General features: G+C 34.7%; 1 protein-coding gene across 1 annotated transcript in view; it reads left to right on the top strand.

Annotated features, from left to right (window-relative positions):
- The window catches only part of PTDSS1 (phosphatidylserine synthase 1), a 65,537-nt gene that overhangs the window by 9,585 nt on the left and 30,248 nt on the right, over positions 1 to 25,704 (top strand). The window contains exons 2-8 of the mRNA XM_001368985.4: positions 658 to 749; positions 8,357 to 8,401; positions 11,289 to 11,413; positions 16,525 to 16,683; positions 19,137 to 19,288; positions 21,434 to 21,575; positions 22,632 to 22,744. Of these exons, the coding sequence (XP_001369022.1) occupies positions 658 to 749; positions 8,357 to 8,401; positions 11,289 to 11,413; positions 16,525 to 16,683; positions 19,137 to 19,288; positions 21,434 to 21,575; positions 22,632 to 22,744 (828 nt within the window). The remainder of the gene's footprint in view (positions 1 to 657; positions 750 to 8,356; positions 8,402 to 11,288; positions 11,414 to 16,524; positions 16,684 to 19,136; positions 19,289 to 21,433; positions 21,576 to 22,631; positions 22,745 to 25,704) is intronic.

The raw sequence follows: 25,704 nt of genomic DNA, 5'->3' as shown, positions 1-25,704 counted from the left end.
TCTCTTCCTCTCTGCTGGGTTGTTAGACCAAAAGTTCTTGTCCATTTTTTAAAACTTCCCTTATTTATGATAGCTCTGTTTCTTTTCCTTTGCCATAATTCCTTTGTTTCAATAATGGATATAATCTTGCCTTTCCTACTGATTTCCTTTTAAACTGCTCTTTCCATAGTATTTTTTTTCTTTCTGTCTTATTCTCATCATTCATTCAGCCACTTGCCCACCATTTAACTTTGTAAAGGAAGTCGCTAGAACAGAAGGGCTCTGGGATGAGTGAGTTATCTTTCTTGTCTACCTCTACAATGTCATTTCTTTAGGTGTGATGGGGACTTTGGTAGAGAGAGAAGGAATAAAGAAAAAAACATAGGTAGACTAGATCTAGGATAGGTGGTCAGTATTGCCCCCTTTATTTTTGGGGTGTTTCGGGCATTTATTTCCACATTTGATCTTCTCACAACCATTTCTTGCTTCTTTGATTGATTCCTGAAGGTATGCTTGTTTATACCAATCCACTTTATTCTCTCAGATCAATTTCATTATAAAAAACAAAGCATCCTGGCCTGGAGGTCTCAGGAGAATGCTATGTTTTTATACAGGAACGCTCTAAGGACATTGCTGTAATCTAGAAATAATAATTTGATTTCGTTTTTCTATTTTCAGGGATGATTCTGTTCAAGAAGATAATATCTGGAAAGGCATCCTCTCTGTTATTTTCTTCTTTCTCATTATCAGTGTGTTAGCTTTTCCCAATGGTAAGTAATAGATTACTTTATTTCATTTCATCTTCATGTAATTTTATTTCAAGTCACTGAAAGTAGTATGGTCTAGGTGATGGAAAGGAAATGGAGTCTACAAACCAGGTTCTGCCTTATCAGAACAGCTCACACTTTTCCATGACTTAAGTTACTTCATTTTACAAGTGAAGAAAGAACTGAAAAGATTATAAGGAAGGCCTGAAATAGAGTTTGTTTTCTGATATGATAGCATAATATAGTGTATAGAGTCCTGTCCTTCAAATCAGAAAGACCTGTGTTCAAATAGACTCATAAGAGGTTTAGCACAAGTCATTTCTTGGCTATAGAGGACTTACTGTTGAAAGGTATTAGAGTTTGTTTGGCCTACAGGATTTGAGTGTAGTTCTATTCTGTCAAGACTTATCTGGATTCTAGTCCTCACTCTGCCTCTTAACTAGCAGTGTGACCCTGGAACAGTCACTGATACCTCAGGGTCTTCATCTATACAATAAGGGGATTGATATTGAGAATCTTAACCTGGTCTCTTAACATCTAAGAGAGCCTTAAGGGTAAAAGGATTGAGATTTGTCACAAAAAGACAATATGAAGACCAGGAGGGATAGGGAGCTCCTAGTCTACCCCGGTAGGACAAATGTAATCCTTCTATATGACAATCCTTAACTACTTGAAAACAGTTACTTCCTCTCATAAGTCTTCCCTTTTCTGTTGATTGGTCTTCTCCCTCATTCTGGACATTATGCTTCTATTAATATATCTTTAGATTAGACTGAACTTGAAGTCTACTGAAATCTTATATTTTTTATTCATCTAGCAATACCTCCATTATCTAATACATGTCCACTTGTTTATTGAACCTATATGTAGAACTTTACATTTATCGCTATTAAAATTTTTCTTATTAGTGTCAGCTCATAGTGTTAGATCTTTTTGGATCCTAACAATACTGTCTAAATATTTTAGTTAGTTCTCCCAAATTCATATCAACTGCAGATTTGATAAGCACTTGTATCAGCTATGCCTTCACCTAGACAGAAGTTTTTCATGTAGTTGAAAGCTGACCCTTTAAATTCAGATACTTTTTTCTTTTATTTGTTTGTATTTTTAAAATGTAAATCTTTAGAAAGAGTACCACCATACTTTTCTACCTTCTTAAACAGAGCACACTAAACATTAATCTTTTTTAATTGATGATCAGGGTTCATTCTCTTCTGTCTTAGAATCAATACATTGTATTGATTCTAAGGCAGAAGAATGGTAAGGACTAGGCAATGGGGTGACTTGCCCAGGGTCACACAGCTAGGAAGTATGTGAATTCAGATTTGAACCCAAGACTTCCAGTCTCTAGGCCTGGCTTTCAATCCACTGAGCCACCCAGCTGCTCCTAGGGTTCATTCTCTTGATATGATACTAGTATCACTGGACATGTAGATGTAGATAAATGTGAAGATTAAAGCTGAATGAATCCTAGCTTCAGCCATAGTCCTGAAAGTGCTTTATTGAAAACATGGCTTGTATTTTAATCACTTACTTCTTCCTGTAACTCTCTCTCTCTCTCTCTCTCTCTCTCTCTCTCTCTCTCTCTCTCTCTCCCCTCTGCTATTCTCTTCCATCTTTCTTCTATTTGTCTTCTTGAAATGTCCCTGCTGTTATTTGTCATTTTCTTAAGAAGCAAAGATGACCTTTTTGTGAAAAACTAGTTAAAGCACTTTATTTTCATTCATGAAATCAGCTATGCACAGGAGGTTGACCACAAAAGATTTGTTGCTTAGAGGGATTTTTTTGGCCTAAATGGTCTGGAAGGGTGGTTCTATTCTAAAAAGTTATGGTTTTACTATATATATTTGTTGTAGTCCATCAATTATCTCCCTCAAGGGAATCTTATAGCAAGAACGTAAGTTTTCAGGAACATATGGTTTCCATAACTTACTAGAGGAAGACTGTTTGGGTAATAAATCCACATGACTTTAAGCAGCTTGTGATAATTTTGTTTGATTTCTGATGGGTATTTCCTGTGTTCCCCAAGGAAGCCTTCTTATCAGCCCCTCTAATCTTTAAATGAATTTTAAAATTTCTATTTAAGCTGTGGAATCTCCTGTTTGTCTGTTTCAAAAGAGATTAAATATAACATTCAGTTCACTTTTCATCCCAACTAAGATGGAGCTTCTGAGACATAGTTTTAAAAGTATACTCAAGAACACAATAAAAATATTTAATTTTATCAGCATATTGGAAATGAAAAGAAACGTAGAGATCATGACATTCATTTTAAAGAAACAAAGGGCCTGAAGGATGAGGGAATGGAGAAGTGAGAGACTCCAGACAGTGAAAGGTCATTTATTTCTCCCTCATTCTCACCCCCACATTGTACAAATGAGTAGATTAACTCTCAGAAAGGTGAAGTAACACACTATAGTTATGTAAGTAGTGATTTATTAGAGTAACAAGAACTGACATTTCTAATGCCTTTAGTTTTGCAAAATACTGCCATTTGGCTTCCATAACAACTCTATTATTGGTACTATCCTTATTATCTAGATGAGGGAATTGCCTATGGTCATATAGCTAAATAAGCTTAAGAGGCAGACTTTGAGCACAAGCCTTCCTAATTTTAAAGTTGGGTCCTAAGACTTGGAAGTATATATAAGGAAAGGGCTCTACAATGGGAATCAAGATACCTGGATTTAAATCCTAGTTCTATCACTAGTTATTGCTTTAGTAAGACATTTCATTTCTCTAGGCCTCTCGTCATCCTTGTTTAGAATAAGAAGATTGGACTAGAGGTCTTGTTCAACTTTAATGTTATATGGTATCTTGATAAATTAGTGAAATGAGAAAGTTGATCATTATACTATACTCTTTACTCTCAGCTGGTGTAAAGATTAAAATTTAGGGAATATGGGGAGACTGAGGCATCTGAGGCAGGTAGAAATTAGTTTCTCTCTGCAAGAAGTATTATATTTTTTAGAGGTTTATTAAAGGTTAAAGATTAAAGAATATACAAGTAAGAAACATGTGCCTAGGCCAGAGGCCTAGACAAAATAACCTCACATCACGCAAGAGACGCGCCTGCTCCAAAACGGAAATCCAAAAAGAGCCAAGAGAGAGAGCCTCAAAAGCCTTTGAATCAGCTTAAATACCTTCTCGATCTCAGCCCAGGTGAGATTACAAGGCATTCTGGGGAAGTGGAGCAAAGGCCCGTGGGGATTGTAGTCCTGTATTCGAGTCTATTTTTTACACTGGTCAACTCTATTGGGAAAATCATGTTCAGTTCTGGATCACACATTTTAGAACAGCTATTGACGAGGAGAATATCTAGAAGAGGGTAATAATAGTGAGGAGATCTATTTATGATTTAGTGGAAAAGAATAGTATTTTTGTAATCAAAGACCTAAATACATATCCTAATTTCATTACTTTGGACATGTCATTCCCATCATTATGGATGAGCTCTTTCATTGTACATATTAAAACTCATTGCAATTGGTCAACAGTTTGGCAGTAATTAGGTTTATATCAACATCTCATGCCATATATCAAGACAAGCTCTGAATAGATGCATGACTTAGCTATAAAGAGTTACTTACATCTTATACAAATTAGAGGAACAAAGAAGGAATCATCTTTTGGATCTTAGGATTCATGACGAAAAACAGTTTAAAAAATTAAAAATTTTTGGACAAATAAATCTTATATAATTTAATAGAATGAATATAAGTAGCTAAGCTAAACCTTTGCAGCAAGTGTTTCTTATAAAGGTTTCCTGTCCATATATTTATTTGTTTATTGTGAAATGGCTTTCACTCGTATAAATATGAATCCTTTATGTAACACATACATGCATGTCTATAACATGTACACATATAATATACATGTGCATATGTAAATGTGAAATCAGATTTATAAGAGTTACTCCAAAATAGATAAATTATTTTGAAATATGAACACAGTTTTTAAAGGAAAATAATCCAAGCAATCAATAACCATATTTTAAAAAAAGCTACATCACTAACTTAAATACTAGCAGAAGCACTAGTTGAAGGAAAAGATTAGTAAAAGAAAAAATAAAGTTAGAAGGGAAATGGTTAATTGGGGAAAAAATTTTTATCCCAAGTTTCTCTAATAAAATTCTCATTTTCATTATATATAAAGAATTGATAAAACTATAAAAGCAAAAGCCATTCTATAAATAATAAATGGTCAAAGCATATAAACAAGTAATTTTCACAAGAAAAAATCTAAACTATCAGCAGCCATATAAAAAAGAGTTCTAATCATTAACAATTAGAGAAATGCAAATCAAAAGAATCAAATCCACCAATCATATTGGAAGAGGTCACCAAAAAAAAAGGAAAATGGCAAACATTGAGGCTTATGGGGAGAATTGCTACACCAATACACCATTGGAGGAGTTTTTAAAATGTATTTAGTCACTCTAGAAAGCTGTGACCAAAAATGTTAGCAAAAAAATGGAAACTATGGATAGCCAAACAAAACATGGTATTGTGCTGGTGGCACAATAGATAGAGTACTTGGTTTGCAGGTAGAAGATTTGGGTTTACATGGCTTCAAGACATTTACTAGCTTTATGATCCTGGGCTCATTACTTAATCTTTGTTTGCCTCAGTTTCCTCAACTGTAAAATGGAGATAATAACTCCTATCTCACAGGATTGTTGTGAGGATCTAATGGAATAATATTTGCAAAAGTGTTTAGCATAGTACCTAGCTTGTATATAGTAGGTACTTGTAAGTGCTTATTTGCTTTCCCTTCTCTTCCTCTAATGAAACATTATTCTAAGAAATTACAAAATTGGGGGTAGGGAAGAGGAGCAGCAGTGTCTCAGGGAATTGAAAGCCAGATCCAGTGACAGGAGAGCCTAGGTTCAAATCTGGCCTCAGATAATTCCTAGCTGTGTGACCCTGAGCAAATCACTTACCTCCTCATTGCCTACCCTTTATTGCCCTTTTGCCTTGGAAACAATTAATTACTCAATATTGATTCCAATTTGGAAGGTAAACCTTATGTTTTTTTTTTAATCTTAAAAAAAAAAGAAATGAAAATGGAGAGTTTTGGGGAAACCTGAGAAGCCTTTAAATGAATCAATACAGAGGGAAATGAACAAGTGCACTGTAAAGACCACTTTAAAAGAATTAAGAATTCTAATTCAGGCAGTGAACAATGACTCCAGAAGCGTGCTACCCTCTACCTGTCAGAGAAGTGATAGACAAAAGATAAAAAATGAGACATATTTTTGAATGACCCCATTGGGAATTTGTTTTGTTCTCTGTTTATTTGCTCCAGGTTTTGTTTTTCTTATGGTGAAGACAGATGGAAAGAAAAAGAGGAGAGGAGATAGAGTTACCTCTCTACCCTCCAGCAAACAAACAAAAAATATGAGTTAAGACTAGAAGGAAGTCCAGAAGGAATTTTAAGCAAACAAGATAATTTTGATCCGTGTTAATTTTATTATATACTTTAAAAGAAAACTATATGAAAGAGATTCTTGGTTTCACTCTATTCTTCATTGTATATGGAAATATTCATTTTACTTGGTGTTCATTAAATTCAGAATGAAAAGGGATGGATTTTTGACAGGAGAAGCCTACATTGATACCCATGGAATTAAAGGGAAAGGGAGAATTTGGGTGAATCAAAATGTATGGTAGTGAGACATCTGGTATGCTGATGGAGACATTTATATATTTCCCAATTTTTCTCCTTCTCTTAAGTCAAAATTTTACTGAATTTAATTTCTCTTGGATATTGTTTGAACTATAGCTTATGATACTTTAGTACAAATAACCCTTGCTGGGAGTATTTTCAATCTCAAAGAATAGTTAACTCAGATGAATCTTGAGCATCTGCAATATATAGAGATATGAGGTATTTTTAAAGAACTGGTATTCAGGGCAGTATTTCAAAGGGCTACTCCACCATTCACTCCTAAATTTATCCCCCAAAGGATAGGTATGATTTCAGCTCAGACTTCTTATTTTTATACATAATGCTTCATATTTCTTCCTCCTCACTTCCATTCCTTCAGATAAAACAGAATTATTATCTCTCAAGGAGAGAGTAAAGACTGCTTGGAAAAAGGTCTCTTATAGTGTGTGTATTTAATTGATTAAAGAATGGGGGGGGGGGACATCTTTTTCATTCTTAATTTGGTGAACACCAGAAAAAAACAAACATATAAGCAAATTATTGGGTTTTTAAACACAAAGGTATTATCCCCATTTATCTTGTTAGCTTTGGCCCAGTACTTCAAACTGTCATAATCTTTTTATCCCTCAGTTCTGTCATCTAGTTAGCTATCACTCCTAGGTCCTCTACTAGAAATCTTCTACTCTTATCAGTTCATTAATCACTCTTTTGAATCTCCTGACTATACTATTCTCTATGTAAATCATCTCTCTCCAACTCATCACAAGAATATCAAGAGATACTTTGTATTACCTGCCTTGCTTTGAACCAGGCATGTTTTGTCCATATCATTAAATGATCCTACTCATCTAATTAGCCTATCAGAAAAAAATCAGATTAAATTGGCATAAATTGGATTAAATCATCTAATTAATCAGAAAAGCATCAGATTAAACCAGCAGATTCCTGGTTCTTCAGGAATAGTGCTACCTTGTGGTTGCTTCTTTACTTTCTAAGTGTTTTCAAAGATTTCCTTTAATCATTCTAGAATTCTTCAAGGGATCAGAGGCAAATTCACAAACCTAAAGTTTTAAATATTTTCTTTTTCTTCCTTTTGAAAATTAAAACAACATGCCAATCTCCAAATCCTTGGTGCTTTACTTGTAGCCACAATTCCTCAAAGATCTTACATGGTGGTTCAGCAGCTACAACGACACATTTTATTTTCTTGGGTTTAAGTTTGTCTAGACCAGGTAATATAACCATCGAAGGAGAGGTGTTTTCTTACCCTTTTCTCATTTATCTCTGATATCAATTATTCTTTTTTGGAAATAAATTTCTGTTGTGATTTTTTGTTTTTGTAATATGGTATATCTGAACTCCTTCATTACTCAAAGAGCCAAAAACAAACAATTCACCATATCAAAAAAATCTGACATATACAGTGTTCTACTCCTGTACATCTTCATTTCTGTAGAGAATGAACTTCTTGGCCTTTACAGTTTCACAGCACTCAGTTTTGTTCTTTTCATTTACATTGCTACATGCTAATTATATGTATTATTTTCCTGGTTCTTAAAAGTTTACATGCAAAAATATCAATAGAAGAGTTTTATCTTCTACTTCTCTTCCTTTATCATCTTTCCTGTATATCTTACAACCATTCTTGCTTTGAAAAAACTCATTCTGACTTCCAAATGACCTATTTATGGAACCTGACCTTTTATTAAGTTCGAGATTCCTGAAGATGATTGTTAAGATTAATGTGTTATTTTAGGCTAAATTTTAAAATATAATCTTTCACTCAAAAATATCAATGAAAAGATTTTCTGTGTTGGTATTTTTCCTTTAAGGATTAAAAAGTTTAATGTCTTTAAAATTCACATATGAACCAGTTCTAACACAGTTTCCCTTCTTCACTTACAATTTGTTTATGTTCTTTTTTATGATCTTCACCACAGGTCCTTTTACTCGACCACATCCTGCTTTATGGAGAATGGTTTTTGGTGAGTCTAAGAATTAATATATACATGCATTTGCATGTACATTTGTTGTTGTTCTTTACATTAGTATATCATTCTTAATTTTCTATCAAAATTATTGAACTTAGTTGTTAACGTACTAATAATTCCAGAGCCTTAAGCGAAACCTTTAATCTCCATGGTTAACTCTGGTGCTACTGTTAATACATATCACATTCTAATTATGGAAGCATTTCCTGTTACTATACCTGTCTCAAGAGCTACATGTGTACCTTTAAGATTCATATACCCTATTCTCAAAGCATTTAAGAATTAATAAAGGAAATCACTGGTTGCTTTTTCCTAAAAGTAATGACTAGAAGAATAGCAGGGATCGTAGAAGACAACTAAGGCAGAAAACCTACAGTAGCCTAAATTTATGGTAGTAGATCAGAATTAGTCTGTGATAATACATTATTTTTTCCATAGCACAGAGTCAAAAGGAGACAATGGAAAGATGCCCTATTGATTTCTGTCTTTGATCCAAGCTCATTCTTAACTGACCTCTCCATATATTAAAGTTTATACTAACAGCATAGACTTTGTATAGTGTATCATGAAGGTTTCAGTTTCTCCTGTTTAATAGTAGTCATCTCATATAAATATTATTTCAGGTTTTCTGAATTTGAGTTTTCTGGTTCAGATATTTAAATTAATATCACAAAATCATAGCTATAACTGATAGAAAAATAGACCTTAAAACCCTTTATATTCTCCCACTGCCTATCTACAAGGGCCACCAAGTAAAGAATAATTTATTTTATTTAGGCGAGGGGGGGTAAAGAAACAGGTAAAAGAAAGTGAGGAAAGGAGAAAATCAAGAAGCCAGAAAGATTAAAATTTTGGTTTTTGTTTCCTCCTCTATACTCAAAAAATTTAAAGAAGTCACTTAACTTACTTTGGTAATTTTCCTCTACTTCTTGTCATAGACCTAATAAAGCCACTTGAGGTTATAAATTACTGTGAACTTGGATTGGATGCTTATTAATTTTTCTCACCACAGCTGATCCATTTAGCATAATGAGCAAATTAATCTTTGTTTCCTGCCTATTTCTCTAGAGAATCTCCATTTTTACCATTCAGCCATTAATTTATAAGGATCATCACAGCAAGCCAGCTAGGGGTTTCTTTTCTTTTTAAGATTTAGAATATTTTACTGAAAACTGCTGGCATAGGAGTCAATATTGGTATAAAGTTAAAAAGAATATATGACCCCACCCAAGAGCTGGGGAATCATTAGACTCTGAGCTCCTTCCATGTCTGAATCTGTGATTCCTACACTGTTTTCCTAGACTCCCCTGAGATGGCCTGAAGACTCGAGTACACAACATGATAATGGCTCATAAAAGATTTTATTCTAGTCACAGATATTCCCTCCTGTAGAGTTGCTCTATGGGAGAAGAGCAGGGAGCCAAATTTGGATCAGGTTGTGTGATCCAAGGTTACTTACATTGCTGTGCTCAAGTGCCGTTGTAAGCACTGTTTTTATTATAGTTGATACCAGAGAAAGGGCAGTGATGGAAATCTTGGCATTGGCCATGGTTGGGGGATTTATTGTTTGTTTTGTTTTTTGTTTGTCAGATGGCTGCCATCCATTTAAGAAAAAATGACTGTAATCTTTAGTTTTGGGGGGGGGGGTAGTCTAGTCTATTTTTTTTTTCTTGGAGCTTGTATTTTTACCAAAAATATTTTTCAAAACTTTTCTTGCTTGAAGGGAAAAAAATAAAGACTCGAGGACTTATTTTTATTTATTTGAAAATATTAAATAGTAGATTAATGTAGTTTATCTTTCATTAATTTGATTACTGCCTGTCTAGTTACTTGGTCCTATTTTGATCAAGCATTCCTGTCTCCTGGCAGAAATTTTTGAAGATAAATAAAATAATCAGAATAATGTGTTGCTTTTGACTAAAAATAACAATAATTGTACATATATATGGAGACAAAGCATAAGGAGACAAAAATGGGTAATGAGTCTTTAAGGTATACATTTTATATCCTTAATCAGTCTTCAAGACTGAGATAGCAGTACTGTATCACAATAACAGACATAGCAAAATCTACACATTGTAAAGTGTTGGTAATTCAGTAATTCTGACCATTAGCTCCTGTTTCTATATTAATATGAAACTAATCTTAATTAATGTTAATTGAAAAAGAAATCTTAGAGAACTAGAACTATGGGCCAGAGTTTTTTCAGGGTTTCCTCTGAAGATTCAGGCTCCCTGACTCTTCCTATTTATGAGTTGTTTTACATTTTTTAATATAACTTTTTGCTATAAAGTATTTACTCAGAAAAGTACCTTTGAATTTTCCTTATTATCACCAATTATATTTATTTTGATTAGGCAGCTAGAATCACCTTTCTCTCTAAAACAAACAGCTACTCATCTGCTAATCTTTAAATAATTACTCTTGTTTAATATAGACTTTTAACACATTGAAGAATCTTACAGAATTCACAAGCTTGTGATATGTTTGTAGTTAAGCAGTTTAATATAGATATCCCTAAAGAACGTTGTCAATCAAAGAGAAGAGGCAGTGGAAATAAAATGGGAAATGTAGTTGATGTTAAAACAATATATATCAGTAGGATACTTTTTGTTAAAAAGGACAGATAACATAATGTTGGGACAATAACATATATTATGACTAGCAGCATTTTGATTAGAAAAGTTTCCAATTTTATTCATAGTCTTAAAGAACCATCATATGAATTAATTTTTTTTTAATCTTTAGAATTTAAGCAACATGTCAGAAAGCAATGTGTATACATGTTTATTAGCTCTGAACTACTCTTTATTTTATAGAACCAATATAGATATATACAGAGTATCTCGAGATTACCTAAATGTATTTTTGTCTTCCTCAGGTCTCAGTGTGCTCTATTTCCTGTTTCTGGTATTTCTTCTTTTCCTGAACTTTGAGCAGGTAAAAGCTGTGATGTACTGGCTAGACCCAAACCTTCGTTATGCCACACGAGAAGCTGATATCATGGTAAGTGGTTCATTTCAATTCCACAACCAGTTATTAAGCTCCTCTATGAGCAAAACACCGCTGGTGTAGATATACAGAGATAAAATGATACCAAGCCTGATTTAAAGGAGCCTACACTACAATACAGAGGAAAGGTACATTAGTGTAACTTGCATATTAGAAGGGATAAAATAAGTATAATGGACAGGCACTAGGCAAAATGCTATGAGGAATTTATGGAAGGAAAGATCATTTTCACCTGAGAGACTATAGGATTAGAATATGGGAAGACAGGAGAAGATTCATAGAAGGGATAATTCCTGAGTTGGACCTTGAAAGAAGTGAAGGACTTCAATAGAAAATGATGGAATGTCCAGTCAGATGGACAACCTAAACATAGGCTGAGAGATGAGAATTGGGAGAGGGCCTGAGAAGAATGGGAAATGGATAGTATTGCAGTTTAGCTGAAACATACAGTAAGTGAAGCAGAGAATTATTAGGTAAATTTAGAAAGGTAGGTTGGAATTAAATTATGGAGTGCTTTAAGTATGTAGATCTAGAGTTTGTATTTCACTTGCTATGGAAAACTGCAGCACTTGGGCAGCTGTGTGATGGATTGGAGAGGGGATAGACTGGAGGGACTAAGACCAGGTAGAAGTTTTTATAATCATCTGGGCCAAAAAAAGATAAGAACTTCAACTAGAGTGTTTACAGTGGGATTGAAGACAAGAGGCTAGAGGCTGATAGATATCACCCAAGCAAAATCATTAGATTTTGGGAACTAATTGAATGTTTCCATTGAGGTAGTTGAAAAATTAAAGCTTTTAGGGCAGCTGGGTAGCTCAGTAGATTGAGAGCAAGAGCCAGGCCTAGAGATGGGAGGTCCTAGGTTCAAATTTGGCCTTAGACACTTCCTAGCTATGTGACCCTGAGCAAACCATTTAACCCCCATTGCCTGGTCCTAACCGCTTTTCTGCCTTGGAACCAATGCATAGAATTGATTCTAAGATGGAAGGTAAGGGTTTTTTTGTTTTTTTTTTAAAGAAAGAAAGAAAATGAGAGAAAAAAAAAGAAAAATTAAAGTTCTCTCCATGATTCTGAGCTTTACTAGGAGGTCAGTGGTGCTATTAGTAGGCAAACTAGTTAGGCTAGTTTGGGGGAATTGTGGAAAAGTAGGAGAATTAAGAAATTTAGTTGAGAACCTATTGAGTTTGAAGTGCTAGCAGGAAGTAGGAAATAAGGAACTGGATTTCTAAGGGAGAAGTTAGAGAATCTTTTGCATAGAGGTGACAATTGTGGGTATAATTATGAATATGATTATCAAGGGAACAAGCATGGTGAGAAGAGAAGGTGACCAAGGAACAGAACATTGGGAAAACCCTCTTATAAGAGTAAAAGGACAGTGAGGGACTATCAAAAAAACAGACAAAAGAATTTTTAAAGGAGGTAAAAGGACAAATATGAGAGTGTAATGTCACAGTAACTAAAGAAAAGAATATTTTTGAAGAGATGGGCCACAAATGATAAATATAGGGCAAAAAACTATTGGCTTTGTTGATTAAAGAAAACAATTCTGGTAGAGATCAGTTTGGATTTCAGGGGGTTGAACAATGAGTAAATGGTGATTTTGTAAATCCAAGTTAGTTTAATTGATTCTTTCTGAAACTTTAGGAGCGAAGAGAAAGAAAGGTAGGTATAGAATAGGATGCTAGCATATATTGGTAACATCAAAGTTAGCACTTTTTATACTTTTAAGTAGTAGGAAAATTTGCTAACTCTTGTGCTTAAATTGCTGAACTTTCACATATTAATTAGTTGTTTCTTCATCTTTCCAGTTCCAGTATCTTAAAACTAAGCCACATTTGTATGACTTCCCAAATAGCACATAAAATAAAGAAATGATGCCTTCTCAGTATAACATGCAGTCCCTTCTATCCATGTACTTAACATCAGAAATCCAGCTTTGGTCATTTAGAACAATTCAGTATATCATTCTCACTCAATTGTTTGTATGGATGCAGAATTGCTTGTCACTTTTGCATTTCTGTCATGAAATTGTATTATTCTTTAGCCTTTAAATGGTTTGCCTTTGGGCTTTTAATGATAGGGGTATTTAAAATGTGCAGTCTTTTTCATTTCTATTTTTGACTGCTTAATATTCTATACCAAATAAAAAAAGCCAGTCTACTACTGGCTTAGCACCAAAATGGCAATGGACCCCAGGAGGTCTGAGTGCCATACTGTGCAATGCTGTTATTCATTAGTGTTTTTCTAGCACAAAGGAGCAAAATCAAGCATATTTGGATAGAAGAGGAAGAATTCCTTCCATCATCTCCTTGACACATGATCCTAAGATCCTGGCAGATTTTAATAGTAATGTGGCATACGTGAAGGGGAGTTAGCATGCAATGGTGCTTGACTCTTCAGGCTCATCTTAAATAAGGTTTTGGACAAGATGAACAGAAGTACAGAAATTAGTGAAATGGAAAATAGGTCATGAGAAACTGATGTGGAATTTTTCATTTAATGAAGTAAAAGATGAAGATTGATTTACTGTCTCCAAGCAAATAAAATTATGACAATAAAATGTACTTTCTAAAACAAAATATGTTATTATTTATATTACTATTATATGAGATAATAAATATCACAGAATTCCAGAATTTAAAGGTACTGTACAAGAATCCCTTCTTCAACATATATGATAAGTGGCTATCCAGCCATTGCTTGAAAACTCCAGTAAGTAGGCAATCATCTCCCAAGACAGACCATTCAGCTTGTGGATATCTCTGATTGAATTGTTAGGATTTTTTTTTTTCTTATATCAATCCTAAATCTGCATCCTTGTTTCTATTCACTGCTCCTGATTTTGCCTTTGGAGCTAATCAGAACAAGTTTAATCTTTGTTTCATGAGCCTGCCTTTCAAATAGGATCATAATTTAGAGGTGGAAAGGACCTCAGAGGTCATCTGACATGACTCTTGAGGCCCAAAGTTACCATTCTTATATCCAGATAGGCCCAATTTTATTCCTTAGTGCTAGGCACAACACTAAACAATGGTAGGCTAATGTTCAGGACCTTTTTAGAAGCTTCATAGAGTTCTGAAAAAGTTAAAGCTAGATTTTGAAGCCATCTAAGTTGGGTTTTGTTTTTTGTTTTATCTTTGTTTTACCCTTACTTTCCATCTGACACTGAGTTATTATTGATTATAAGGCATAAGAGTGGTAATGGCTAGACACTGGGGGTTAACTGACTTGCACAGGATCATACATCTGGGAAGTGTCTGAGGCTAGACTTGAACTGAGGAAAATTAATATTAAATTATATTTTTTATTAGTAATATTTCTATGTGAAACCAATTTCCCCAAAGCCTTACAAGGTCAGGCTGAAAAAGTCTGTTTCCTACTTAAGGTTACTCCCAGGCCCCAAGCTATCAAACTGGGCTGGGACTTTCCAGTTTCTTTTTAAGAACTTGAGAGGATTAAAGGCAGGGCTGATCAGCCATGGTGAACTTTGTCTCATTTGAAAGTAAGGTGGGTCTCATTTGAAAGTAAGGTGGGTCAACCACCTTTCCCTGGTATTTTCTTTCTTTAAGCAGAAACCCACCTCTCTGATAAAGAAATAATGAGTGAGTACTTGAGATCTCTTAAGTCTACCTCCTCATTACCTATTCAGAAATCATAGATGTCATAGATGGAGTAGGGAGAAACTGAATAATGAACTCCAAATTGTTTTTATAGACCAATGTGAAGGAAGTCCTCATTTTTTTGGTCAGTGAGAGGATCACTGACCTATTTACTTATTGGCTAAATGTTAGCCTAATCAAGAAATTGATTTTCTTACCCCAGAACCATTTCCTCAAATATTTTTAATTGTAATACAACCCAGGACCTCCCATATTCAGGCTTGACTCCTTCCAGTGAGTCACATAGCCACCACTAAGTCATATATAGCTGCTATACCTTGCTCTTACCCCACTGAAACTTAGCTCTTCTTAATCTCATCCAGGACCAAGTTTTCTATACTTTCCAAAATTATCTACCATTCTAAACTTTGAAATAGTGGTCATTTGAAGACAATCATTTTACCTTTGCTTATAAGCCCAAAGGTTAGCTTTTAATCCAATTGAAATTAAAGACTTTTCTTATGCTAATTAAAGAGAAATAGAAAAATAATAAGTTGACCTTTGTCTCACTTCAGAATGTTGGTACTCCAATTTATAGCTGACAGAAGCAGAGAAAAAGAATTTAGGAGGTCAAGAGAGTTTGTACATAACATTATAGCTCCACCTTTGCTGAAACTGTCTCTGTTGGTTTGATCCTGAGAAGGGGTGAGAGAATTTAATTCAGTGCTGACAAATAGAAGAAACTTCATAGATGTTGTAGAAAGACAATTGGTGTTGAAATTAGGAGACTGAAGTTCCTTAATTAGCTGGATGATCTTGAGCAAGTTATATGTAATCTCTGAGTCTGTTGATCTATAAAATTAGGAAAATAACAGTGGCTTCACCAAACTGACAGGGTTATTGTGAAGAAAGCATTTTATAAGCCATAAAGCACATGTGTTGCTGCTCTGCATTACCATATCATAGAAGTACCACACCTTAAGGATTCTTTTAAAAATATCTTCAAAATACTAAAAATTCTATAATGATCAAAAGCATATGATGAGTAGAGCCAACTTTCATTGATAGATTAGTGTTAATATTTTTCCATTATAATTCAGTTATTTCTGCAGAGTAGGAAGAGTAACAACTACAAACTTCTAAACATATTAGTCTTTTCCCAGGAACTTTCTAGGCTCCACTGAATGCCTTCTCTAATGTTTTATTACGGTGTGGGAGTGTCAGTGTGTTCTCAAAGGTCTTACTACAAGTCTGCAAAGTTTGAAAAGTCATATCAAAGTGAAAAGGTCTCAATTCTAGGCCAGATGATAGAATATATGGCTACTCTCCAAAGTCCTTTCTACCCATATTTGGAAAGATTCATTGCTAAAAAAAGTTGGCCTCATGAGAATTATTTTATTCAAGTGAGGATATTTTCAGAAATCAGAATAAAAATAAGATTTTACAAGTATTTTAAATTGCCGAGTCCCACTGCTTCTAATTGTTCGTTTTTTTAACTTTGAATAGGAATATGCTGTCAACTGTCACGTCATCACCTGGGAGAGGATTCTCAGCCATTTTGACATATTTGCATTTGGACATTTCTGGGGCTGGGCTATGAAGGCTTTATTGATTCGGAGTTATGGGTTATGTTGGACAATCAGTATTACTTGGGAGCTAACTGAGGTAAGTAGGCCCTTAAGTACCATAAAACATGTATTTAGAAAGAAGATGATCCATATTTCCCATGAACTGATATAATCAAATAGACACACTAAACATTATATTTAGTCCATTTTTTTGGTTTGACACAAATTTGTACCTAAGCATCTTCTATTTTAAGATCTCCAGAAAAATAGATTTTACCACTATCTTGATGGTTTTTGTCAATACCTCACAACTCTTATGATCAGAAAGTTCTGATCTTTTTACTCCATCTTGCTTGTTGTACCTTAGGTCCAGAGGTTTGACACAGTTGCCCCTCAAAGAGTAATTTTGAAGTAGAAAATGAAATGAGGTTTAAAAAAAATACCTAAAAGCAATAAACAAAAATATATTAATAATGAAAGACCAATTTGGAAATACTTATCGTCAGCTAAAGCCATATATATTATTATTTAGAAATATTAATGACATTTAGTCATGTATAAATTCTCCATAAATAGCCCTTAAATTTCATTTAATAAAAAATTGGCATTCATATACCATTCTAAAGTTATATTCATGGGGGCAGCTGGGTGTCTCAGTGGATTGAGAGCCAGGCCTAGAGATGGGAGGTCCTAGGTTCAAATCTGGCCTCAGACACTTCCCAGTTGTGTGACCCTGGGCAAGTCACTTAACCCCCATTGCCTAGCCCTTACCACTCTTCTGCCTTGGAGCCAATACACAGTATTGACTCCAAGACGGAAGGTAAGGGTTTTTAAAAAAAATAAAGTTATATTCATTATCTCATATAATCCTTGTAACAACCCTGTGAGGTGGGTACTACAGACATTATTTAGATTTTATAGATCAGGAAACTTTGGTTCAGAGAGTTTATATGACCACATTATTATATGTAATTATAATGGTTATACAATTGAACAAATATTACATGGATATGAACACTGACCTTCTATGAGTCCTCTTTCCCACATTCCTTAGAGAAATATTTCCAGAAAAGCTAAATTATTTAACCTGGTTGAGCTTCAATTTCCTTATCTGTGAAGGGAGATGTTAAAATAGCATGATTTATTTCACAGTTATTAAAATTATTCTATGTTAAAAATAAAATGACAACATGATATAGGAATGATATATGAAACCACAACTGTGTTTATATTGTTAAAACCTATTTGTAAAGTGAAATGTTATAAGGATAACAATGGTTTCCTATTTACTGAAATTCTAATTGGAGAGATTAACTTTCTTGTGGCCGGAGTTTGTTTCCTTGACAAATAAGTATCTTAACTCTAGGGAAAACACCTACTTCAAACAGGAAAGAGACCCTAACCTGAATACAGGGGAAATTCTTTCCACAAATAGCTCTTCATAATCCAACCTTGTGAGTCATCTGAGGGACTTTTTCATAATGACACATCTGTTGGGGTATCCTACATATTCCCCTCCCTTTTGTCCAATCACCCAGTGTCCACAAAGCAAAGTTACTTTCACCTTTCTCCTCTCACATTCCTGCCAAATGGTCAAAGTCCGTTCTTCATGGAGTGGTATTTTACTTTGGTATTGTTCACTGAGCTTCAAGAACAATATCAGACTCTACCCTGTATGGACCCCTTTCATGGAACATGGAGTTAGTTAGGGTCTACCTCACCACAGTTGTGTAGTTACAGATAAGGGAACAGTTTTTTGATCAGTGGTATACTTGCAATATATATTAAGTTTAGGCATTACAGGTATAGCTAGAGATTCCTGCATTTGAACCCATTCCTATAGTTTAATATGTTGTGAGTCTGATAAAGAAATAATATTAGATGATTCAGAGCCCTGCCTGATCTGGTTTATAATTTCAGATCTTTTTTGGAAGTCTTATACAAAGCAGGGCTTACCTAGGTTTAAAAATTGTTACAATTCATTTTCTTGGAGAGTAGGAATAACCATTTTCTTTTGAGTTTATTTCCCAGTTCATATGATCAAATTTTATCCACACTGACTTTGCTTTTTTATTCTTTGTGGTTTTACATAAAACTACAACACTGCTATGGCCCATACCTATTAACTCTTATTGTTGACTTGCTATGTTATAGGATTATGTCATAGCCTTGGTGTCGATTCTAAAAATTTTCTTCTTTTCCCTGTACTTGTGTCATCCAGTGACTCAATAGCAAAGCTGGCAGGAACCACTATTGAATTCAGAGGCCATTATTAAAATAGAAATAGTATTTCTTGCTAATGTTTTTGTAGAACATAAGATATTTCTGGAGTTCAGTTTCAACAAATATGCCTTTGAACATAGTGAGTATTCATAAGTAAGACACCTTGGAACAAGAAAAGAATTTTGTGTACAAAAGAAGTTAAAAAATAGAATGTTTAAATTTCATTGCCTTTTTCCTTAAGTAGAAGAAAAAGGTCTTTCTGTATTCTTTCCTATTTCCCCACTACCACCACCACACACACTCTTCATCTTTTCCTGTGTTCTCTAGCTTTTCTTCATGCATCTTCTGCCTAATTTTGCTGAATGCTGGTGGGATCAAGTCATTTTGGACATCTTGTTGTGCAATGGAGGCGGCATCTGGTTGGGAATGGTAGTTTGCCGCTTTTTAGAGATGAGGACTTATCACTGGGCCAGCTTCAAGTAAGTCTTTTTGCAATTCAGTCATAACTTTTAATGGTGTGTTGGGAGTGTATTGGTATAACCCCATCTATTGTCAGTAAATAGGAAGGAAAAGGCCCCTTGAAGATAATTCTCAGTTTTCTGTAATAAGGGAAAGTGTAAATGAAAGTTTAGAGAAGCTTTTTAACTAAAACTAGTAACTAATTCTCGTTTTGAATTTTATTCACTGCCCTATCCCCTCAATTTTTGTCTTTATATATCTATCTATATCTATCTATATATACAGACATATATATATATACATACATACACACATATATATATAGATACACACACACACACACATATATGCTCTTAAGCTCATGATTGATTAGTAAAAAGGCGAAGGATGGTAAGGGAAGAAACTAGGAGCCTAATTATCAGCCCCTCCTCAACCCATAAAATTGAGTTGGCTGTATTTTCTTACAAAGAAATAAATATGTGTGTATATATATTTCTGTGTGGATTATTTATAAAGTGTTTTCCATTCTATGCTAAATTTAAGGTGACAGGAGGAAAGGGCAAGTCTCAAGGTAACTATTTTGTCCTTAGAAGAAAGCTAGTTTCAGAAAGAAGCCACCTAATGAATTCTTACAATAGTAATACTATTTCTTATAAAATAAAATGTCTATTAGCATATAATAAACTTGCTTTGTCTCATAATCTACTACCACTTACATAGTCTTGGACTGGGAATCTTTTATTCCTTGTCCTTTTCTTAGATATGCTTAGGTTTCTCACTTTCTAGATGAAATCTAATGCAAAGAAAGCCCTACCCAGGCCTCCAGAAGTAGAGTGGTGGCAATCTAGGGCTATGAGATGTGAGCTAGATTTGGGCGTTGAAGGCCTAATCTAGAATTCCAGTTTTATTCCTCACTCCATCTGGGTGTCCTCAAATATGTCACCTTATACCTATGCTTGACTTTCCTCATATAAAATAAGGGGATTCAATTAAGTCACTTCTAAGATCTCTTCCTCTGCCAAATCTTATGATTTATCTAAGGCAGTAGGCTGCATTTATTGAGATGGTGTTTTTTGTTGTGTTTATGAATCTATCTACCTTTTGCCTGGTCCCTGTATATCTAAGAATATGTGTTTGCCAAGACATTGAATAGAAACAAATTCTATGGGCCATGCAGCTGAACTTTTAACTGGATCTCATTAGGACTATTAAATGAAAATACATATTAAGCACTTCGTGAGTCCCAAACCCTTGGGGATGCCTATTAAAAGTAAGAACATATATTGCTGTCAATGAACTAAAATCATAGTTTTAGGAAGACATTGCATGACTAAGGATTCATGTTCATGTTCATTTTGTAGCATGTGCAAAGGGTAGATTGTATTTGGGTTTCATTAAGGAAAGTAGCAAGGCAAGTGGCAAGATCCCAAGATCCCACTGAGAAGTGGTTGCTAGGCAGACAGCCTGCCACAAAGATGATAGTAGTTCCAAAGCCCTGGAGAGAATGTGGCTCTGGGATATATCTCCTGTGGAGATGAGGATGTGGGAATTGGCATCCAGCTGGCAATGGGCATCCTGCCTTTGGCAGGAACAGGACAGCAAGGGTTGGGTTGGGAAAGGGAAAAGATTTCTATCTCCCCACCTTGGAGCTGGTAGGGACTGGCTCACCAACTCCTATAATCAACTGGGCAGTTCAGGTCAAAAAGAATAAGAAAGAAGTAAGGTTAAAGATGAGGAAATTGACTTTTCTAGGACTTAAAGGATTTTTTCCATCTCTCCCTATATCTTCTTGCCTGGGAAGCAAAACAGTGCCTGGCAATAGTAAATTTCCTGGCATCAGCATCTCTGATTAGGCTTACTCTAGATAATGTAATTTCTTTTGAGAACTACTAGTAGATAAAAACTTTTTTCTGACTTGGCAATAATATCACCTCTATAATGGAGACACCTTTCCTCTGCATGTCTTTTTCACTGAAATCTTCAACATAGACTTTTTTACTTATATTTTCCCCCTAATACTCTATGGCTATGAGAAAATAATCTAATGGAAAGAAATCACTTCTCTTAAACGTTTGTTGCTGAATAGTTAATGTGACTCCTTTTTTCCCCTTCTCCTATGTCTTTGGGATTGTGACTAGAATATTAAAACCGTTCTCTTCTTACAGAGACATTCACACCACGACAGGGAAAATCAAAAGGGCTGTATTGCAGTTTACTCCTGCCAGCTGGACATATGTTCGGTGGTTTGACCCCAAGTCTTCCTTTCAGAGAGTGGCTGGAATATACCTTTTCATGATCATCTGGCAGGTAAAGAAAAAAAGAAAAAGTGGGAGTAAGTAAGGATGGGAATTAGTCATAAAAATACTTCACGAAATTTAAGTTCATCTAAGTTAAAATTACTCTCAGCTAGATTTGATTGGAAGATAGAATGTTATCACTGTCATCCAGAAAGTAATGCAATTAAATGAAACCATAAGCTGAGCTTACTTCACATGAAGACTCATATAGATATTTAAATGAACAAACTAGAAATAAATTACATTTACCTGTGAAAGAAACAAGTGTTCTGGTATCCATAACTGAGTGGGGGTAGGTATTAGATTACTTTTTATTTGGAGTAATTATAGAAACCAAAGAACAAAATGGATAGTTTTTCCAAAGTCTCAACATGGTTAGATATTTTATTTTGAAACTTATATCTCAGCAATAGATTCTATAAGCATTTTGCAGACATCTGAGTAAGTTAATAATTCTCAGTTCCCACCCTGGGAAAGTTAAAGCTACTAAGTGTGATATCTGGAATCTCTTTGTGTGCTGCTCTTAGTAGGAAGAAGTTAGAGCAGGAGAGTATTACATTATTGAACTTATTCAGATAACTATAATTAATAATGCATTGTAGTGTTTTTGAGTGTTATCGTGATATAATGTGACTTGAAACCACATGTTGTCCCACTACATAATCCCCAAAGGCTTTTGAGCAGAAAGGAGGATTTATGTGCTCTAGATTTTCAATTCTTAGCATAGCCTAATTAATGAGGCTAACTTTATCAAACATCCTTTTTTTCCAGAGATAGACCTTATCTTGGTTCCCAAATTCACTCTGCCCTGAGAGCAGTTAGTTAGAAACTGAGAGACCTACTTTCTTCTCCCCAGATGCATAACTTAAAAAGTTCTTTTTTGAACACTTGGCACTATATCATACCTCTCTTTTCTGTGGTGGGTGGGAGTGTGGGTGGGAAGAGGGGTGTGTGTGTGTGTGTGTGTGTGTGATTTTTGAAAATCTTCAGGGACAATATCAGAAGAGATTAATGACAATATAGCTTTTGCCATCATACTGTTGACTAATTCCTTCTCCCCTTTCAGCTGACTGAATTGAACACCTTCTTCTTGAAACATATCTTTGTGTTCCATGCAAGCCATCCATTAAGTTGGTGTAGAATTCTCTTCATTGGTGGGATCACTGCACCTACTGTTAGGTAACTTTGCATTCTTTTATAACTTTTTTATTCATAAGGTAGAATAATGAGTTTTCACAACAAGTACTATTCAAAAGGATCATGCAGAATTTCAAGGAATGTTTTTTCTTATTTAAACTTTAGCTCTGTGAGAGTCTATGTGTTTAAGAAGTGGGTAGGGCCAGTGGTAGGAGCAAGCTACTGTGAAATCTTAGCCCAGGAAACTGAAACACCTTTCTTTTCAAATTCCTCCTTAGTCTCTTAAATATTTCCCATAACACTCTTATAAACCATCCCTATAGTAGCTCTATTTTTTTTGTAGTTTTGTAAGACTTTTAATTATTAGAATGAAGAACTCCTGAGATAGAGACCGCCTATAAAGATCTGCAGCTGGTATGCACTTTAGACTTAGTTGCCTAGGGCACTGAGAAGTTGAGTGTTGCAGAAGGTTACACAGCTAGTATGTATCTGACACAGGACTAGAATTTAGATATTTATGACAGTTCATCCACAGTGATGAAATTACAGGTCTGAAATTAGGAGATTGGCAGTTAGTCAGCTAATATTTATTAAGGGCCTCCTGTGTGCCAGGCACTATTCTAATTGTTGGGGATAGTAGAAAAGGGGAAAAAACCAGCTCCTGCTTCCAAGAAACTCATAGTCTAATGGAGGAGACAATGTGATAACTTATATATAAACAAGATAAAGATTAAGTCAATTGGAGACTCTCAGAGTAAAGACACTAACATGAAGGAGAACTGGCAAAGGCTTCTTGCAGAAAGAAGGACTTTAGCTGAGACTTGAAGCTTCCTAAAGAAGCTAGGAGGCAGAAAGTTGTTTTAAGCATGGGGGACTGACAGTGAAAATGCTGATCCTCAAAGTGATAGTGAGCCACTAGAGTTTATTGAATGAGGGAAGGGTGGGGGAAAGGTGACATAATCAGATCTGAACTTTAGGAAGATTTGTTTGAGGGCTAAATGGTGGATTTGCTGAAGTAAGGAAAGGCTTGAGACAGGGAAACCAAACAACAACTATTGCGATAATCCAAGTTTTAGAAGATACTAATATGGTGGCAGCATCAGAGAAGAAAAATTGTGAAAGTAGCAGTGGCAGGCCTTGGCAACTGCTGGGACCTGGGGACAGAGAGTAAGGAATTAAGGATGATATTTAGGTTTCTAGAATGGGAAGATGGTGGTACCCTTGATGGTAATAGAGAGAGACATTAGGAAAGGAAGGGATAGTTTAGGATGAAAGATGAGTTCACTTTTGAACATGATGAGTTTAAAATGTCTATGAGACATCCATTTTAAGATGTCTTATTGGCAATTGAAAATGTAATTCTAGAGTTCAGCAGAGAGTTAGAACTAGATAAGTAGACTTGAGAATCATCTGTGAAAAGATGGTAGTTGAATCCATGAGAGCTGATGATTGATATCACCAACTGATATAGAGGGAGAAAGGAAGAGGGCTTGGGACTGAGCCTCTGGACACCTATACTTAGTCCAACCAACAGGCAGGAGGGGGACTAGGATAAAATAGTGTCAGGAAAACTTAAAGAGAGAATAATATTGGGAAAAAGTGATTGTGCCAGATTTTACAGAGGGGTCAAGAAGGATGAGGATTGAGAAAAATCTAGAAGTAAATATGAAATTATATTTATCTTTTTTGAATATTTATCCTTTTATTATATTCCAAATTTTTCAAACTTTTGAGTTCCATTTTGTAAGTTTCTTTCAAATTGTCTTTTTTGTTGTAATAATAGTAATTTCATTTCTATGCCTCTTTATGGTTTATGAAGTGCTTTTCTTAAAACAGCTCTCCTACAAGATTACAAAATAGGCTTGACCTCATACTTGTCTTTTGTGCTTTTAGGATAACAGACAAGTACAAGAGATGACAGGCCAGTGGACCTTTGAAACATTTTTTTTTCTGTTTTATACTAATTATAATATCATAAGATGAACATTTTAATCAAATTAGAAAAATTCAATAGCCCTTATTGAATTGTTTATTTCTAGTAAAAATTTTCTAAACTAGTTCATTATGAAATTGATCTTGAGTTATTACAAAATGTTATTAAACACATTTGTAACTATAGCATTTACATTTTAAATTTAATTTTAACATAAAAATAACCGTGGCTACTTAACAGATCCTCCTTTTTTGTACCTTTTTTATTTCTTCCTCCATTGACTCATGGATTCAGGTTATATCTTTTTCCTAATAAAATTGAAATCAATATAAATGTCACTTTTTAAATTCTACTTTCATCATTTTTCCTTACTTTAAAAATTTCCCTAGTTCCTTATTATGGTGAACTTAATAATTGTAAACTAAAAAGAATTCATTATCAGAAACTTATAAGAAAGAGGATTGTGTAAGAAATCATGAACTTCTGATATATTCAGTATTTAAGAGTAACAGAATTGCACTATTTTCCCCACCTGCCCTTTTTTCTTTACATTTTTCAAGCTATTGATGCTATTTTTTTTGGTGTATCTGCCATTCCCCATCAACCTGTAATTTCTCCTCTACCCTTCAAATAAAAGCCCTCTCTTATGACAAATATTGATAGTCAAACAAAACAAATCATACTGATCAGATCCTGTGCCCTGACTCCACTTTCGGGTCCTTAAACTTTTCCTTTTTAATTTCATTATGATATTCCATATCCCAATTCTATAAAAATATTAATCACTTACTGTGTTCCAGGCACTGTGCTTAGTGTTGGGAATACACATACAAGCAAAAAGACAGTCTCTCCTCTCAAAGAGCTTAGATTCTAATAGGGGAAGACAGCACATAAGAGGAAGCAGAAATAGGGTTTGGCGGTAGAAAGCACAAGTTATATGATACCTAGCTAGGACATGGTAAAACAAAAAGTCCATTGTGCAGTTTGAAAAGAAATAGACATGGCTGGCCTGGGCGCCCTCCTTTAATGAAGTTTCTAGAACAGTGATGGCAAACCTTTTAGAGACTTA

The sequence above is a fragment of the Monodelphis domestica genome, chromosome 3 (genome assembly GCF_027887165.1).
Source record: "Monodelphis domestica isolate mMonDom1 chromosome 3, mMonDom1.pri, whole genome shotgun sequence".
In the NCBI taxonomy this organism is placed as follows: domain Eukaryota; kingdom Metazoa; phylum Chordata; class Mammalia; order Didelphimorphia; family Didelphidae; genus Monodelphis; species Monodelphis domestica.
The sequence above is the reverse complement of the archived record's forward strand: the minus strand, read 5'-3'. Positions and strand labels throughout refer to the sequence as shown.